This window comes from Silene latifolia, chromosome X (assembly GCF_048544455.1).
Source record: "Silene latifolia isolate original U9 population chromosome X, ASM4854445v1, whole genome shotgun sequence".
Classification (NCBI taxonomy): domain Eukaryota; kingdom Viridiplantae; phylum Streptophyta; class Magnoliopsida; order Caryophyllales; family Caryophyllaceae; genus Silene; species Silene latifolia.
In genome coordinates, this window is record NC_133537.1 from 325,670,177 (window position 1) to 325,689,192 (window position 19,016).

Sequence of the window (19,016 nt, forward strand, 5' to 3'; positions counted from 1 at the left end):
TTAGTGCCACAAGAGCGACACGTGGGGTTACGCGAGGCGCGTTTTCATTCCTATTCTAGGCATAGTATCGTTTTAGTTGGTCAAGGTTTGTTGGGTTTGAAAACTCATTCCCGTCTAGGTCAGTGATTCTAACCGCACCCCCTGGGAGTATGGATTTGACTAGAAATGGTCCGGCCCAATTAGGTTTGAATTTTCCTCATGGGTCAACTGGTAAAAGAGCTCTAACCGATTTAAGTACTAAGTCTCCTTCTTTGATGTTTCTTGGCCTAACCCTTTTGTTGAAAGCTCGTTTGATACGTGCTTGATATGTTTGGACATTATGCAAGGCGCGTAGCCTACGTTCATCCAGGAGGATGAGTTCTTCATATCTATCCCTCTTCCAATTGGCTTCCGGGATTTGACTTTCGAGTAGAATACGCAAGGATGGTATTTCTAGCTCGACTGGTTGTACAGCTTCCATGCCGTAGGTCAAATAGAAAGGAGTAGCCCCAGTGGGCGTCCTGACAGATGTACGATACCCCCATAAAGCAAAGGGTATCTTGCTTGGCCAATTTCTATAGTTGTCAATCATTTTCTTGAGAATTGTGACAACATTCTTGTTTGCCGCCTCTACCGCGCCGTTAGTCTGTGGTCTATAGGCCGAAGAGTGGTGATGCTTAATCTTGTATTTGGCTAGCAATTGCTCGGTCTCAGCTTGGAAATGTGATCCGTTATCACTAATGATCTCATGTGGGCAACCATATCGACAGATGATGTTGTTTTGTATGAACTTTGCCACATTTTTAGCTGTAAGACTAGTGTAGGAAGCCGCTTCTACCCATTTGGTGAAATAGTCAATTGCTACTAGAATGAAACAGGTGACCTCCCCTGTTCCTACCGGGGTTATCTTCCGATTATGTCAATTCCCCATGCAGAAAATGGCCAAGGAGATGTCATTGTATAGAGTAATGAAGGAGGGACATGTTGTACATTCCCGAAGATTTAGCAATTGTGGCAATGTCTTACGTATTTGATGCAATCGGATTCCATTGTGGTCCAATAATATCCCAAACGTGTGATTTTCTTTGCCATCATGGGCCCACTCATTTGAGGACCGCATTCTCCGTCGTGGACTTCTTCCATCACCTTTCGTGCCTGTGAATGATCAAGGCAACGTAGGACTACACCAAGAGGTGTTATTTTGTATAACTCTCCTTGCATGAGAACGTATTGGGAAGCTAGTAGGCGTATAGCACGTTGTCCCCTCTTGTCCATATCCGGTGGATATGTACCATTAAGCTTAAAATTCAGGATTGCTTGGAACCAGGGTTCCTGCGCGATCTCTTCTTCATCGATGATTTGGTGGACGTAAGCGGCTCGACCGCTGCTCGATGCACAAAGGCATTTCCATCATGTGATCCAAGCATATTAATCAGAGATGCAAGTTTCGCAAGAGCGTCTGCAAATTGATTTTCTTCCCGAGGTAGGTGTAGGAAGGTTACGTGATCAAAGAATTGAGCGACTTGGTCTATTCTAGCCTGATAAGGTGCGAGGCTTTCGCTCCGGATTTTCCAAGATCCTGTAACTTGGTTGATGATCAGCGACGAATCCCCATGTACTCGGAGGTTTTTAATGCCTAAGCTCACTGCCGCTTGTAGTCCAATGAGACAAGTCAGATTCTCGCAAAGCATTGTTTGTCACCTCGAAGTCGAGTTTGACAACAATTGGTGTATGCTCGCCTTCAGGAGAAATGAGCAACACTCCTATTCTGAATCCTCTTAAGTTCGATGCTCCATCAAAGTACAGGTCCCAGGAGTCTACATCAGTTTGGAGTATATCCTCATCTGGAAATGACCAAGTATCTATTGTTTGTGCGTCATTGATAGGATTTTCTGCGAAAAATTCGGCGACGGCGCGACCTTTTATAACTTTCAGTGGCACGTATTTGAGGTCGAATTCTGAGAGCATCAGGGTCCATCTTGCTAGGCGTCCGTTGAGGACGGGTTTCTCGAAGAGGTATTTGACTGGATCATTTTGGAGTATATTTTGACGGAGTAGCTAAGCATGTAATGGCGTAGCTTCTTCGTTGCCCACACAAGAGCGAGGCATGTCTTTTCGAGTTGTGAGTATTTGCACTCGTACTCCAAGAACTTCTTACTAAGATAGTAGATAGCTCTTTCTTCACTTCCTACAGTTTGAGCCAGCATGGCACCCATGACTGTTTCGGTTACTGTGAGATATAAACCAAGAGGTTGATCTCGTTGTGGTGGCATGAGCACTGGTGGCTTGGCCAATATCTCCTTGATTCGGTCGAACGCTTTCTGACAATCATCATCCCACATGGTGTGGTCCGTTTTCTTGAGTTTCTTGAAGATAGGCTCGCAAATCATCGTAAGTTTCGATATGAATCGACTTATGTACTGCACTTTTCCCAGGAATCCTCTGACTTCTTTTTCTGTTTGAGGTTGTGGCATTTCGATCAGAGCTTTGATTTTGGACGGATCTATTTCTATACCTCGTTGGCTAACGACGTATCCCAGGAGTTTGCCAGATGTTACCCCGAATGTGCATTTCTGAGGATTGAGTCTCATGTTGTATTTTCGTAGCCTTGCGAAGAACTTGCGAAGGTTCGCAATATGTCCCTCTCTTTCCTTGAATTTGACAATCATGTCATCTACGTATACCTCAACTTCTTTGTGCATCATGTCATGTAAGAGTGTAGTTGCGGTGCGTTGATATGTAGCTCCGGCGTTGATCAATCCAAATGGCATGACTGTATAACAATAGGTTCCTCATTGGGTGACAAATGCGGTCTTATGCATATCTTCCATGGCCATCTTGATTTGGTTATAACCCGCATACCCATCCATGAAGGATAGTAATGCGTGGTCTGCAGTATTGTCCACCAATATATCGATGTGAGGTAGAGGGAAGTCATCTTTTGGACTTGCTTTGTTTAAGTCCCTAAAGTCAACACAAACACGGATTCTCCCATCCTTTTTGGGTACGGGTACTATGTTAGCCACCCAGTCAGAATACTCGAAAACTTTGATGAACCCGGCTTTGAATTGTTTGTCAACTTCTTCCTTAATCTTTAGAGCCCATTCTGTTCTCATTCGTCGAAGCTACATTTTGAGGTTTGAAACCTGGCTTAATCGGAATCCTATGTTCGGCGATATCCCTGTCGATCCCTGGCATGTCTTTGTAGGACCAAGCGAAAATGTCTTTGAATTCATTTAGGAGGTCTATGAAATCGGCCTTTTCGGTAGAGCTCAAGGTAGTCCCTATCCTAAGTTCTTGGGGTTCTAGTTCGGTTCCTACATTGATGGGTTCGGTGTCCTCTATTACTGGTTCCCCTTCCCTTTCCTGTAGTATTTCTTTGGCTACGTAGGGAGGTATTTCGATCAAGTCTGGGTCTTGGTCATCCTCAGTATCATCATAAACAGAATTGCACTCAAGATAACACAAAGAGTAAGCAGAACCTGATTTATTCATATTAAAATTTGAGTAAAGTTGAAACAAAGAAGTCAACTGATCCATGGTCAGTGGCGGCAAAGGGACAGTGGTTGGGGTATTTCCCGAACTACTGTGACTACTCGAGGCTAAGCTAGGAGAAACAAAGGGAGTGGGGATGACGACAGGAGTAGACTCTCTAATGACTTCTCTAGACTCCGACTCTGACTCCGACTCGAACTCATCGTCTTCTGGTTCTCCTTTGAACATCTCTCCTTCTCCAGTGGTGAGCTTGAAGAGCCTTCCTTTATTGTTGGTCCATTTGATTGATTTTCTCCATCCTTTCTGCTGTCTTGCGTTGGTTTCTGTGATTAACGCGGTGGGGTTGAAGCGATCATCTTGAAGTATCATGGTAATGATCTCATCCTGCGTGGCCCTAACGAATCGATCTTCTCCAAACAATAGGCTAACAGCTTGTTCGTCTAAGCAAGGTGCTTGACGGGTTTTGACGGTAGGAACCGTTTCTGGAGGGATAAAGTAGCAATCGTGAAAGATCTCGATTCCGGCTAGCTTCCTCTCGAGATAATGCCAAGGTTCGGGAAATCCGTGAAAGAGTTCTAGACTTCCTTATTGAACAAAGTACCCATTTAAAGTAGGGAGATAGGGTCGCATTTGGACCCCTACGTGATTACGGTTTTGGACTTGGGCAAGCATTTTGAGAACCTCCTCTTTCGTGGGTTTGTACCCTAGTCCAAGTGGTATCCTCTTTGAGTTGCCTTCCTTGTATGGTGCGAAGGTATTCTTCCGAATAGGGTTCAAAGGCATTCCAGGGAAGTATCCCTGGGATTTGAGTATATGGTTGACCACCAACTTGGAGTAGGGATCATAGTATAAGGGTGCCAATTCGCTTTCTATGACGCTCACGCTTTGGAAGCCCCCAAGTTCATATACGGGATCCGCAAGGACTTGATTGTTCGACTGTTTTTCGATTATTGCCTTGATGGGTGACGAAGTGATCGTTACTACTTTGCCATTTAGTGGGATCTTGGTCTTTTGATGAAGGGTGGATGTTACCGCTTTGGAAGCGTGAATCCATGGCCTTCCCAGAAGTATGTTGAATGAAGCTTCAATGTCCACTATTTGGAAGTTAACCTTTCGTTCGATTGGTCCTGTGGCTATGGTTAGGTTAACAAGTCCTACTACCTTTCGTCGTGTACCGTCATATGCGCGCACACCTTGATTGGTAGGGGTCCAATCCGACTCTTTCATGCCTAGCTTGTATGCCGTTTTGAGGGGTATGGCGTTGACTGCAGAGCCATCATCTACCAAGGTTATTGGCACATTCTTCTTTAGACAAATGACACTGATGTATAGAGCAAGGTTGTGACTAGCGCCAAAAGGTGGCAAATCTTCGTCCGAGAAAGTAATAGGATTACTTAGCTTCGGTGATTCTTGGAAGACCAAGTTGACTACATCTTCAGGAGTGGAGTTATGTGCTACATTTAGTTTGGCCAAAGCTTGCAGTAAAGCTTGGCGATGTGGGAATGAGCTTGCTACTAATTGCCAGACTAAAAGATCAGCCTTTGTCTTCTGTAATTGCTTGAGCAAATGATCAGTGGAGTCATATTCATTGTCATTTGGTGTGATGACGTTGGTTGGACCATTTTGAGTAGTGCTTTGATATGGACGACCCGAACGAGTTAGGTGGTCCACATCTTGGTCTTCACCATTTTGGACTATTTCTTTGACTAGGGAGTTTTCATTGAGATACTCGATCTCATCATCGTCGGCCCAAACTCCATTGATTGCAGTTAGTTCCCTCATTCTCATGATGTTACCTTCTAGTCGTATGATTTGGTCAACTAGTTTATCAACCACGGTGATTATTTCTTGCATAGTGGCATTTTGAGAGAAGATTAGTGGCACATGTTCTTTGGGTGTTGCGTTAGGATCATGTAGAGTTGTCACCATATTTTCTAATTCCCAAACTTGTCTATCCACATTCCTTGCCCATGTGATGAAGTCGGAAATGGTAGGGGAGATAGTAGAGTAGAACCCTTCATTCTCGATTGTATGGATTTCATTTTCGATTGGAGAGATTAGGTGTGAGCAATCTAAGGTAGATTCATCACTTGTGATCACTAGAACTCCAAGAGGATTCTGAGTGTTGTTGGGTTTACCTCCCGGTGGTATTGGCAATTGACCATCTTCAATCATGTCTTGAAGCACGTTTTTCAACTTGTAGCATTTTTCTGTGCTGTGCCCCTTGCCTCTATGGTATTCACAGTACGAATTCTCGTCCCAGAATTTGGACTTCCTTTCAGGTTCGGGAGTAGGTCCAATGGGTTGGAGTTTGCCTTGGTTCATTAACCTTTTTAGAGCGTTGGAGTAAGTGTCCCCAAGATTTGTGAATTTCCTTGGTGGGGTACTTCTCTTGGATGGCTCGAGAAGGTTAACTTCATCGGTCTTGCTAGTAGAGCCGTATGAACGACTCGTGGAACCTTGATATCCTCGACCTACCGTTTTGGACAAGAGTCCTTTACGGATGTCATCTTCAATCCTTGTCCCTAGTACGGTTAAGTCCTTGAAAGTTTTGATGTTTTGGTATCTTAAATGATTGGCATAGATGGGTTTGAGATTGTTCACGAACTTCTCCACAAGGGTGGCCTCATCCGGGCGTTCAACTAGTTGGGTACTAGTCTTCCTCCACCTACTTAGGAAGTCGGTGAATCCTTCTTTGTCATTTTGGGTAAGAACCTCTAGAGTGCGCATGTTAACTTGGATCTCGGCATTATCCGCATATTGTTTAGAGAACTCGATTGCGGCATCTTCCCAAGTAGCGACCTTCTTGTGATCTAAGGAGTAGAACCATTGCTTCGGGATGGTGTCAAGAGATGAAGGAAAGATCCTTAAGAACATCTCGGGTTTGATGCCTTTGATAGACATGTAATCCTTGAAGGCACAGATGTGGTTCAAAGGGTTCTCGTGCCCCTTGAATTTAGGGATATCCGTCATATTGAAGTTGGTTGGCAATTTGGAATTGACGGCCTCATACTTGCGATTGTTCTCCATATAAATGTCATACCCTTTAAGGTACATCAATTGCTCCTCTAAGTATTGGAGTCTTTTTTTCAGCTACAGTCATCCCCATGAGAGGATTTTCATCCCTGGATTCATCATCGGAGTTACGTAGTACTTCACTTTCATGAGGAGGCAACCTTCCCTCTACGGCATAGATACGGCCTTCAATGAGTTCAAGGCGGTCATAGACTTGGTCTTGGGTAACTTGCGTTTGGGCTAGCGCGGCTAGGATTCGATCATTACCATCTTGAAGTTGGTTGAGGTTTGTTTCGTTGGATTCAGGCATCTTGAAAACTGGATAAGAGATCGGCGACGAATCAAAACACGATCGACCATTCTAACACATTTGCTAAAAGAAAGAAATGTTTTGACTCGTGAAGTGGGTGTATGCCACTTGTGTTGAGTGAGCTTTGAAGAAAGACAAGGTTTTTGAAAATGTGTGTCCTAGTCAACTATAGTGTAGTTGTAGGAGTGGACTCAAAGTGAGGTTTTGAAATGGGCTTGTGGCCCGAATTTTGACACGACAAACGGACAGAGTTTTGACCGGATTTTGCGCTAATTGAAAGCCTATTTCGAAATTTTGTTTGAAAATGGGTTTTGATTTTTTTTGAAAAATCGTCATGGTTTGTTTAGAAGTGGTGATCACGTAAGGTACAAACATTTATACAAGCATTATAACGGGATGCTGAGTGCATTTAAAAGGGTTTTGGTTTAAAGGGTGGGTTGCCATACCGAACCATCAAACCCGAAGTCTGTGGAGAGGCTCGTTCCAAATAAGAGTAAGGCCGATTCCTAGTCCATTTCCTCAAGTAGTGGAGGCCCTTGATACAAAAAAGAGTAAGCATCATGGTATGGATGACGTCAATCGCTATCCATCCTTAGGCCCAAATAAGAATTAGGACCGTTTAGACGGGACGATTGGTCGAATGGGTTGGGTTGGGCCTAGGAAGGCCGAATAAAACGGTCTAGGAAGACCGAGTAATGAAAATCGACAATTGTCTTATACAAACTATTCCTTAACATTGTTCAAGTTTCACCCTTGCTACACGTAAGTGTATTATCCCCAGCGGAGTCGCCAAACTGTGGACAGCGGGCCGCCCACGGGGGCGCTTGGGAGGAAGAGAACAAGCGTTTGCATTTTTGTATGGAGTCGCCACCAATTTTTATGGGAAATTGGAACCGTTCGAATACCTCGTGTCATGTCAAGACACAAAGTAAAGACATGAACACTAAGCAATCGTTACCCTTAGCATTCTATGTCTAGAATGACTCTCGTGGATGCCAATGAACACGGGTGTTCACAGAGATCTGGAGTAAGGGGTGAGGGTACGTATTAGGAAGCTCTTTTGATCGAACACCTAATCCCGCCCGCCTCGATAGCGGCCTTTACTAATGATTAGGGAAGTTATTCGTACTTGATATATCGTCGATTATATGCATGCAATGCAACATCCAAGTTTTAATTCTCACATGTTAGGATTAAAACTTGGATGTTGCATTACATGCATATAATCGACGATATATCAAGTACAATTCCTTCTTGTATCTTATAGTATATACTTGCTTAGTTGGATTATCAGATCATTTCGGTAAGTATATCTCAATATGGTCCTAGTTATAGTGTTCCGCATGAATACAAATGTAGGACAATCCTCTAAATTTCTGAAAGTTTCCATACTGTTTTCTATACGTGAAATACAAAGGCGTATTAGGAATAATCAAAATGACGCATTTTCAAGTTTTTAACTTCATACATACCCTACCAAATTCGTGATTAATGTTATACTTTAACTATCCTAAGATAAACAATTAGGTTTGAAATTCATATCTTGCTTTTACCTATTGAATTATCTAAACAAATCATTTGGGATTAATTTTTGAAGAGAAAAGGTATAAATTGATAGTTGAATGTATATTTGTATGTGTCCTTTCCTATCATTGATTAGTCTATATATACTCTATACTTAGCATTGATCTTAATCAAAGAATAAGCAATTCACTAATTTATTTAAGCTCCAAAATAGCTGTGATTATTATGCAACAATGTAAGTGCCAGCTCCATAGAGAGGAAGATTCTTTAATTACTTTGAAATTAAACTAATCAAATTGGATGATGCGTAGATAATAGATTTTCCATTGGCGAGAGTGTTTTATCTAATCTATTGTACAACTTTACAAGTACTAGTAGACATAGATTATCCCAAAAGATTCCATAGGTTTGTTGGAAAGTTTCAAATTTCGAATTAAGCTTTCTACTACAGCCTAATTACGAGTATAAAATTACCTAAAAAGATGTGTATTAATATATGCTTTCGAGATAATCTTTGTATTACACAGCCTAATTACGAGTATATTATTATTTACATGATTATACATTTCACACGAATTGAGAGAAAGTCGTTTGGTTATGATACAGAAGGTAAATTTCATATAATTCTCACTTATTTGAGGGACTAGGTAAGGAACTTCCTCTACAATACATGAATCGAAGTTTCCATGGAATTCTAATTCATGGGATTTTGAGGCAAACAAACAACTCACTGATTTCTCAAATTCCATGAATTACAATTCATGTGTTTTAAGAGGGGTACCCATATATATACCAAACAATTATTCTACACCCTACCAATAGAAGTCTTCAGTTTTCTTACGGTTGGGTATTAGGATGATAAGATACATTTGGTGTACTATGTACTTTTCTTTAGTCATTTGTTTTTGGATTGTCCCACAAAAAAAAAAGACTAGGAGATCTTATACATTTCTTTCAATCCATTTACCCTTTCCGTTTCTTATCAATGGGAGTAATTATGTTTGGAAGAAAAAATAGATGAAATTAAGAGAACAAATGGAGATACCAAATCAAATCTCAATCATTGATATACAGGATTCAAGCTTACAAAAAAGGGTGTTATACCATCAAAATGTTGTACTTTTACTATACAAATTTTCACTCCAATAACACGGATTTGAATGAATTAATAGTAAAAAAATTTCGAACTTTATTGTTACTTTTGTTTCCAAGTGATCAAAAATTTCTAAATCTAGTTACTAGGTAATAGGTATTGTTAATACTAGGTTTTTGGTTCGAATCCCTAATAAATTTGTATTTATCCATTAATGACATAAAAAGATGACTAACTATTCAACCTTTTAGGTGTTAGTGCTCATGTTCTATAAAAGGAAAATATCATGCTCTTGTTAAGCATAAAAAAAAAGGTTCATAGGTCAACTATCTTAGTTGGTAAAATCATGAGAGATGATGACAGATGAATATCATGACCTGAGTTCAAATTCCGTCAGCATCAAAACCACCATTACGGCTCCCTTTACACAATAAAATAATATAGTTAAGAGGTTTAATTAAGAAATAAATAATGAAAGTTGGCATATATAAAATTACAAAGAAATCAGCTTAACAATCCTTATCAATATTAAGTTGACAATTATTATGATGAATCAAAAAGTAGTTCTATACCATGAATAGCTCACGTTTATTATAGTTCCAAATCTCCAACAAATAATTCCTTACCAAACCTCCATTTTCCGTGCAAAAACTAACAAATCACTCTTTATACGAGTACCTACTTGCCGCCTTTATCTACGTTTTTTGTTTCATTCTTCTCCCAATTCAATCAAACTACACCAACCAACATCAACAAATGTAAAATCAAAAATTAGCATCACCAAATAATACTGAATAACCTTCTACCCTCTTCTCTTAAAAAATTGTCGACCTGGTAACGTTCAATCATTCCGAGAAATAAAATCATAGCCGGATCAAAACCGAAAACCGACAAGTGGCAATCATCAAGTCCTATATTATTAGCCACATATAACACCTGTTGATGATTGATTGTTAATTCCTCACACCAGTATCAATCGTTACTCTTAAATCTTTTTCCACTTTCCACATTTCTCAATTAAACTCCGGCGAACATCGCCGGAAAACACTTTAATCACCCAATGCCTCCAGAATCCGGCAATCCGTTACCGGAAAAATCATCTAAACACACGAAATCGCCACGACCTGATAAATACAACAGAATCATATCACCAAATAATTATTTTCATTCCAATTTTAATTTCCATAATTTTACAAAACGTTATTCATACGTATCAATCCACCCACGTTCATGTCTAATAATTTTCATCATCGCCCTTCAAATATCTCTTCTTACTTTGTCGTATTATCACCCATTCTTCCTCTCTCGCCGCCGTCTTAACCACCATCCTCCTACCCTCCCTGCCGCCGCAGACCCGATTTCAGCAGAACCGATTTTCGCATCAAATTCGCGAAACATTAACTCTGTTAACTCTACCAGTTCACTTACCCACTCGCGACCGCATCAAAGCGGTTGCGAGCTAGGAAAGTTTTACGTATACGACCTTCCGGCTGAGTTTAACGTTGATATTCATAAGAATTGTAATAAATTATCGCCGTTTGGGTCCCGCTGTTCCGCTTTCTCGAATAATGGGTTCGGCCTCCCTGCTGTCGAAATTAACAATGCTATTCCGGGTTCTCTCGCGAATACTTGGTATTGGACTGATCAGTTTTCCTCCGAGATCCTTTTCCATAACAGGTATTTTCTCGTCTATATGTTAATTTTATTTTATCAATTTTAATCAAAGGTAAACAAAGACGGAGATAGTAATTAATATCGCGTGTATACTAAGGGTTAGTATCTTTTATCATTTTCTTGGCATTTTAGAGAATATTCCTTCCTCGAATATCAATCATGAATTATGTTTATTTCGCTTAAAGTAAATGATTAATAATAAGAGATTCGAAGAAAATGTTCCGATGATATAATTTTTAATTTTCTGCTTTTTTTCGTTTGTAGTAATCAATTGTTTCAAAAAAGTAGTATAAAATTGCGCAACCGACACTACAACTAATTAGTGGCATGTTACGTTCCAATTCCCAGATTGCTGAATCATAAATGTAGAACGTTGACGGCAGAATCCGCAGCCGCGTACTACATCCCATTCTACGCCGGCCTAGAAGTCGGCAAATTCTTATGGGGTGACACTAGCGTAAAAGAAAGAGACGCGCATTGCGAAATGATGTTACATTACATCGAGCGATTATTTCCGTATTTCAATCAATCCAACGGATGGGACCATTTCCTAGTCATGGGACGCATAACATGGGATTTTCGTCGCACCAAAGACGAAGATTGGGGTTCGAAATGCATACACATGTCGTCGATGCGTAACGTAACCCGCCTTCTTATTGAACGTAACCCGTGGGATTATCTCGACGTTGGTGTACCCTACCCGACCGGGTTCCACCCCAATACGGACTCCGATGTGGCAATGTGGCAGAATTTCGTTTTAAAAAGGGAACGAAACTCATTGTTCTGTTTCGTAGGCGGGACACGTGGGTTGTTTCGTAACGATTTCAGGGGATTGTTGTTGAATCAATGTAAGGACTCAGGCGGGTCGTGTCGAATTGTTGACTGTTCCGGGACTCGGTGTGCTAATGATACGGCGGGTACAACGGAGATTCTCGAAACGTTTCTTGATTCGGAGTTTTGTTTGCAGCCTAGAGGGGACAGTTTTACGCGTCGGTCTATTTTCGAGTGTATGATTGCCGGTTCAATTCCGGTTTTCTTTTGGAGAAGGTCCGCGTATTTGCAATACGAGTGGTTTTTACCGGGTGAACCGGAGAGTTACTCGGTTTTTATTCACCGCGACGAAGTGAAAAATGGGACGTCTATAAAAAATGTGCTTGAGAAGTATAGTAAAGATGAGGTGAAAAAAATGAGGGAAAAAGTTGTTGAATTTATTCCCAAGTTTATTTACGCAAAGCCTAACAACGGCTTAGGGACCATAAAAGATGCTGTTGATATTGCGGTTGATGGAGTTTTGAGAAGAATAAAGGAGCAAAAAGAGAATGGTTTCTATTGGTAACAACATGAGGTATATAATCATTCTTGTATACATGGAACTTTTTCATATGGTGGTAATTTGTAGTTTAAATGTGAAATCATGATTGTATTATTTTTGTTTGGCGTAAAGGGCGATTTAACGATTTTGGTGCTGACGGGATTTGAACCCAGGTCATGAGTACATTATCTCATGACTTTACCAATTAAACTAGTTGATATCTGTATTTCATAATTATATTATATTGTTGCTTCAATAACATTATATATTGATTGAATTGTAGGATTGTTGGTACCGAGATGGTGATTGGCGGTGGTTGATGGAACTCCGGGAACGCAGGTATATTGGTGGGAAGTCGGCTGGAATATCGATCGATGCCTTTAGACATAGTCCTAGACACGAGTACACATTGTTCAAACTTTATTTGCTGAACAACGTTGTCTCTCCACAAATCATTTAGCATCATTGTTGTGAACAAAACATTGAAGCAAATCATAGAGTATGTCCCTTTAGACTTCGATAAAAGTTACTCGTAAATGTATTGGATACTGGTTAGGTTGTGTATGATTTTGTTTTCTCTTCACAATGTAAATTGAATTTGACATTTTGAGCCATGTATTCTTTCATTTTTGAATGATTATGTCAGGAGTAGTATAGCAAGACTAGCTGTAATATAATTGCGGCATTTGTATGGCATTAAAAGAGTTTTGGTTTTGTAAATGAATGAATTAATTTTTACAAATTAGTTTGGTAAGTGTTGTTTTCATATTAGTGAGCAGTGTCATCTTCTGAGCACTCACTATCTACATAGTTGTTACTATGTGTGTGATGCCTCAATTTGTGGCTAGCCTTAGAGTAACGTATGCTTTGGGCCTCTTCTCATAATGCGTCTTTCTATATAGAATGAGACATTATTCTGTCAAGGAAGTGTCTTTTTGTACCAATTTCCTCTATTTTGGTTTATGTGTTAATGAGATAACTTTTTTTTTTTTTTTGAAAAAGAAAGCCCGAAGGCTGTTAATGAGATAACTTTCGGCTAGGTAACATGGCGTTGGTTCGGGTCATACGGAATATCCATGTTCTAGGGGGCCGAACAACATATTATTTGTAGTGTGACAATTTGGTTTATATCCTATGACAATTTGGTTTATACATATATATATATATATATATATATATATATATATATATATATATATATATATATATATATATATATATATATAGTGATAAGTTCTTCTAAGTCCCTTCCATCAATTAGTCGCAAGGTCCGTTTGGATACAATTTTAGGAGGGAAGGGGAGGGGGAGTGAGGGGAGGTGAAGAGAGGGGGAGGAGAGAGGGGAGAGCGAATGGGATGTGGATGTTTGGATAACAAAAATTATGGGGAAATGGAAGGGGAGGAAGGAGGAGATGAAGAAATGATGGAGGATTGAAGGATGATGGTGGTATAATTAGAAAGTCAAATAATGTTTTCTTTCCAAATCTTGCCACCCTTGGAAAGATTATAATTTGTTCTATATGAGGGAAAATAAGTCCTCTCATTTCTCTCCCCTTCCATTTCCTTTCTCCCATATTTTTTATCCAAACAAGGGAAATTAAATCCCTCCCTTTCCCTCCCCTCCCCTTCTCTCCAATTCCTTCAATCCAAACGGACCCTAAGTCTTTCTAAGGGCCTTAGGATGAAGGGAATGGAGGGAGGAGATTGCATCTCAATGGATGGCCACAATTCATTTTCCTCTAATTAGCTCCTCATTTCAATTAAAGAGCTCCCTAATCAGCCATCCCTCATAATCATTTATCCCACCTACAAACTCCTCTCTCTCTCTATATCACACATTCACTCATTTTTCTCTCATCAACAAAACCAAAACAATAAAAACCAATCAAACAAAAAACCAAATCTGAGAAATTTTAAAAAAAACTCCCTCCTTCCCTCAAACTGCCACCGACAACCACCCCTCCTTCCCTTCCTCCCTCCCTCAAACAACCACCCCGCACCCTACCACCGCCACCTTTCACGACCACCACTCCCTCCTTCCCTCAAACAGCCACCGACAACCACCCCTCCTTCCCTCCCCCTCCCTCAAACAACCACCCCGCACCCTACCACCGCCACCTTTCACGACCACCACTCCCTTCTTCCTCAAAAATGACCCACAAACAACCACCTTTCAAATCTGAGAAAATAAAAAAAAAACTCCCTCCTTCACTCAAACAGCCACCGACAACCATCCCTCCCTCCCTCAAACAACCCCAAGCACGCGCCGCCACCGACAACAAACAACAACCACAACCATGCAACCACGCACCACCCGACCTCCTTCCTTCCCTTTTCAGATTCGTTCACCCCGACCTCCAACCGCCATTACTCCCGCCATCTCGTTTTTGGTTTTAGTTTACAAACGTTGGTTTTAATTATCTACCATTCCTTTCATTTTTGTTTTGTTCTTGTTTTAATTATTTTTAATGTTGGTTTCTGATTTTTTTTTAGATTCGTTGGTTTTAATTATTTTTAATGTTGGTTTCTGATTGTTTTGTTACAAACGTATGTTGGTTTTTGTTTGATACAACCACACTGTTTTGTTCTTATTTCGGTTTTTAATTATCTACCATTCATTTAATTTTTGTTTTGTTCTTGTTTCGGTTTTTTTTTATTTTAGATCTAGTATTCTTGGTTTTTTTTTTTTTTTTTTTAATTTCAGATTCGGTTTTTGTTGAGGTTTCCAATGTTTATATAATTTGAATTCCGTGTTTACTTGTGTCGGATTCCGTTTTTTTAAGGTATAGATTCCGTTTTGTAAACGGTTGTATTTAATTTGTTGGTGTTTTACATCGTTTTTTATTTTAGATCTAATATTGTTGGTGTTTATCTTGGTTTTTTTACAAATCTCGCCTTGTTAATATCAGTTAAAATTTCACCTTTTTTTTGTTAAAATTGCATTTTTTTTCGTTAAAATTACACTTTTTTTCGTTAAAATTACACTTTTTTTCGTTAAAATTACACTTTTTTCTATTACAATTACACTTTTTCTTGTTACAATTACACTTTTTCCTGTTAAAATTACACTTTTTTCGATTACAATTACACTTTTTTTTTGTTAAAATTACACTTTTTATGTTAAAATTACACTTTTTATGTTAAAATTACACTCAATTCTGTTACAATTACACTTTTTTCTGTTAAAATTACACTTTTTCTTGTTGGAATTACACTATTTCTTGTTAAAATTACACTTTCTCTGTCACAATTACACATTTTCTTCTTACAATTACACTTTTTTCTATTACAATTACACTTTTTCTTGTTACAATTACACTTTTTCCTGTTAAAATTACATTTTTTTAGTTGGAATTACACTTTTTCTTGTCACAATTACACTTTCTCTTCTTACAATTACACTTTTTTTGGTTACAATTACACTTTTTATGTTAGAATTACACTATTTCTTGTTACAATTACCCTTTCTCTGTCACAATTACACTTTTTCTTCTTACAATTACACTTTTTGTTACAATTACACTTTTTATGTTAAAATTACACTCAATTCTGTTACAATTACACTTTTTCCTGTTAAAATTACACTTTTTCATGTTGGAATTACATTTTTTTCCTTTAAAATTACACCTTTCTACTTTAAAATTACACTTTTTTAGGTTAAAATTACACTTTTTCCTGTTAAAATTACACTTATCTCTATTAATGACTAAAGTTACACTCTTGGACTAAAGTTAGACTAATTTGGACTATTTGGATAATTTGGACTATTTGGACAATTTGGACTAATTAATTTGGACAATTTGGACAATATGGACTAACTAATTTGGACATTTTGGACAATATGGACTAACTAATTTGGACTATTTGGACTATTTGGACGAACTAATGGAGTTTACGACTAAATTGAATACAATATTTACAACTAAATTTGGACTAAAATTATACAATTTTGGACTAAAAATACATTTTTGGATTGAAAATACACTACTTACGAATAATTTTGAACTAATAATACACTATTTACAACTAAATTTAGAGTAAAATTACACAATTAGAACTAAAGTTACACAATTCATTTATTTTGAGTCATTTAGATTGTGCAATTCCAATCATTGTCCACTAAAGTGTAACTTAGAAAATTGATAGTGTGTGCATCTTTTATCGTTTTATAAGTGTAATTTTAGTCCACGGAAGTGTAATTTTAGTCCATAAAAGTGTAATTTTAATCCAAATGTATAACTATAGTCAAAATTTGTGTATCTTTAGTCCAAATTGTGTAATTTTAGTCCAAATTGTGTAATTTTAGTCCAAATTGTGTAAGTTTAGTCCAAATTTGTGTAACTTTAGTCCAAATTGTTCTAACTTTAGTCCAAAAGTGTAACTTTAGTCATTGAGGAGATAACCTTAGTAGAGATAAATGTAATTTTAATGAAGACAAGTGTAATTTTAAAGGAAAAAAGTGTAATTTTAACAGAAAAAAGTGTAATTTTAACGGAAAAAAGTGTAATTATAACTAGGAAAAAACTGTGATTTTAACCAAAAAAAGTGTGATTTTAACGGAAAAAAGTGTAATTTTAACGGAAAAAAGTGTAATTTTAACAATGAAATAACAAGACGGATATTAACAAAGTGATATCAACAAGAAAAAAGTAAAAAAAATGAGATTTCATAACTAATACATTTAGTACTATAATTTTAATCGGAAAAAAAAGTGAAATTTTAACACAAAAAAGTGTAATTTTAACGGAAAAAAGTGTATTTTTAACAAATGAAAAACTGTGATTTTAACCTAAAAAAAGTGTAATTTTAACGGAAAAAGTGTAATTTTAACGGTAAAAAGTGTAATTTTAACGAAAAAAAGTGTAATTTTAACCCAAAAAAAGTGTAATTTTAACGGAAAAAGTGTAATTTCAACGAAAAAAGGTGTAATTTTAACCGATAAAGTAATTTTAATAGATCCTAAATCACACAATACCAAAAGAAAATTTTAAATACGAAAACAAATTATAATTTGTAAGAATGTCAATAACCGGAAAAAAAAGACCAAAACATGAAAATTGAAAAAAAAAAAAAAACGGAAATGAACAAAAAAAAACGGAGATGGGTCAAAAAAAACAAAACATTAACTACAAAACGGAAATGAAAAAATAAAGACCAAAACATGAAAATTGAAAAAAAAATAACAAAACGGAAATGAACAAAAAAAACGGGTCAATGAAAATTGATCTATTTTAGTAGATCTAAGATTAAAAAAAAAAAAAAATCACAAATTTAAAACAATATTATATAGCAAGACGATATAAGGAGAAAAAACAACAAAAAAATAAAAAGAACACCCAAACACAAGTTTTTTTTTTTTTAAAAAAAAAAAAAAAAAAAAAAAAAAAAAAAAAAAATGACCGTGGCGCGGCCGCCGTGGTGGTGGTGGTGGCGGGGGCGGGGGTGGCGACTGTGGTGGTGTCCGGTGGGTGGTGTTAGGTGAATGAAGAATAGATGAGTAATTGATTTATTTGGATTTTTTGGGTTTTTTATTTGTTTGGTGTCTTGGGTTTTTTTTTTCTTGGGTTTTTTTTTAGAGAATATGGAGAAGTGAGATATAGAGAGAGAATGAGGAGATGTGATAATGAGAGGTTAATGTTTAGTGATGAGAAATAATGGAGTTAATAAGAAAATTAGAGGAAGAGAGCAAAATTAGAGGATTAACCCACTTTTTGGTGTTTCATCCTATCCCTTCATTTTCAAGATCCAAAGGCTCACAATGAGACTTATGGACTCAAATGTAAGAGGTGGACTTAGATGATCTTATTACTATATATATATATATATATATATATATATATATATATATATATATATATATATAGAAGAGATCAAGTGAGTCCACCCTTTTACATTGAGTCCATAAGTCCTCTTTAGGACCCTTGAAAAGATGGGATGAATGGCTGAGATTGAAGGCAAAAAGTGGGGGATCAAGGCTAAAATAAGGGATTAATACTAATGTAAAACACTCTCTCTCACTACCTCACTAATCAACCCTTAATTTCACTATATAACCTTTCTTTTTCCACCCACTTCTCTCTCCTAACACACAAATACCATTTCGCTCATCTCTCTATAAACCAAAAAATCCCAAAAATTCAAAAAACACACCAAAAAAAGTTCCCTCCTCTCATCCTCACCACCACCGAGGGCACCCTACCCCGACCTGTCCGCCACCACCACCCCACCCCGACCTCCCTCGTCTTCACCATCCCACCATTTCCTCTCCACCATCAGCCCGCCACCTCTCTCCCTTTCTCCCTTTTTGGCCAGATTCGAGCTCACCACCCACCCTCACTCACCACCAACAACATCCACAAGAACAACCACACCATTTCCTCTCCACCGTCAGCCCGCACACCACAACCCGACAAAAGCCTTCTTCCTCTCCAACAACCGCCCACAACAACACCTCCACCCGACACCATCTCAGCCCACCACCACGCACCACCCACGACCCCTGAAACCACCGCACATCACCGCCACTCCCTCCTCTCTTCCTCTATTTCCGTCACCCACAATCACCTACCTCCTCTGCCAGATCTGAGGACGCATCAACGCAACCCACACGTGGC

At 38.3% G+C, this 19,016-nt stretch overlaps 1 protein-coding gene across 1 annotated transcript; it reads left to right on the plus strand.

Moving 5' to 3' along the window:
- Window positions 1-10,208: 10,208 nt before the first annotated feature.
- LOC141618269 (xyloglucan galactosyltransferase XLT2-like) lies at window positions 10,209-13,098 on the plus strand. Its single transcript, XM_074435370.1, has 3 exons — window positions 10,209-11,093; window positions 11,439-12,435; window positions 12,686-13,098. The coding sequence occupies exons 1-2, from the start codon at window positions 10,477-10,479 to the stop codon at window positions 12,424-12,426; spliced, it is 1,605 nt and encodes a 534-aa protein (XP_074291471.1). The 5' UTR covers window positions 10,209-10,476; the 3' UTR covers window positions 12,427-12,435; window positions 12,686-13,098.
- Window positions 13,099-19,016: the final 5,918 nt, after the last annotated feature.

What these genes read in the sequence shown, in the direction of transcription:
- LOC141618269 (XM_074435370.1), top strand. Translation starts at nt 10,477, where the DNA reads ATGCCTCCAGAATCCGGCAATCCGTTACCGGAAAAATCATCTAAACAC. An exon ending in GAGATCCTTTTCCATAACAG is followed by an intron (nt 11,094 to 11,438) that starts GTATTTTCTCGT and finishes TCCAATTCCCAG; the next exon opens with ATTGCTGAATCATAAATGTA.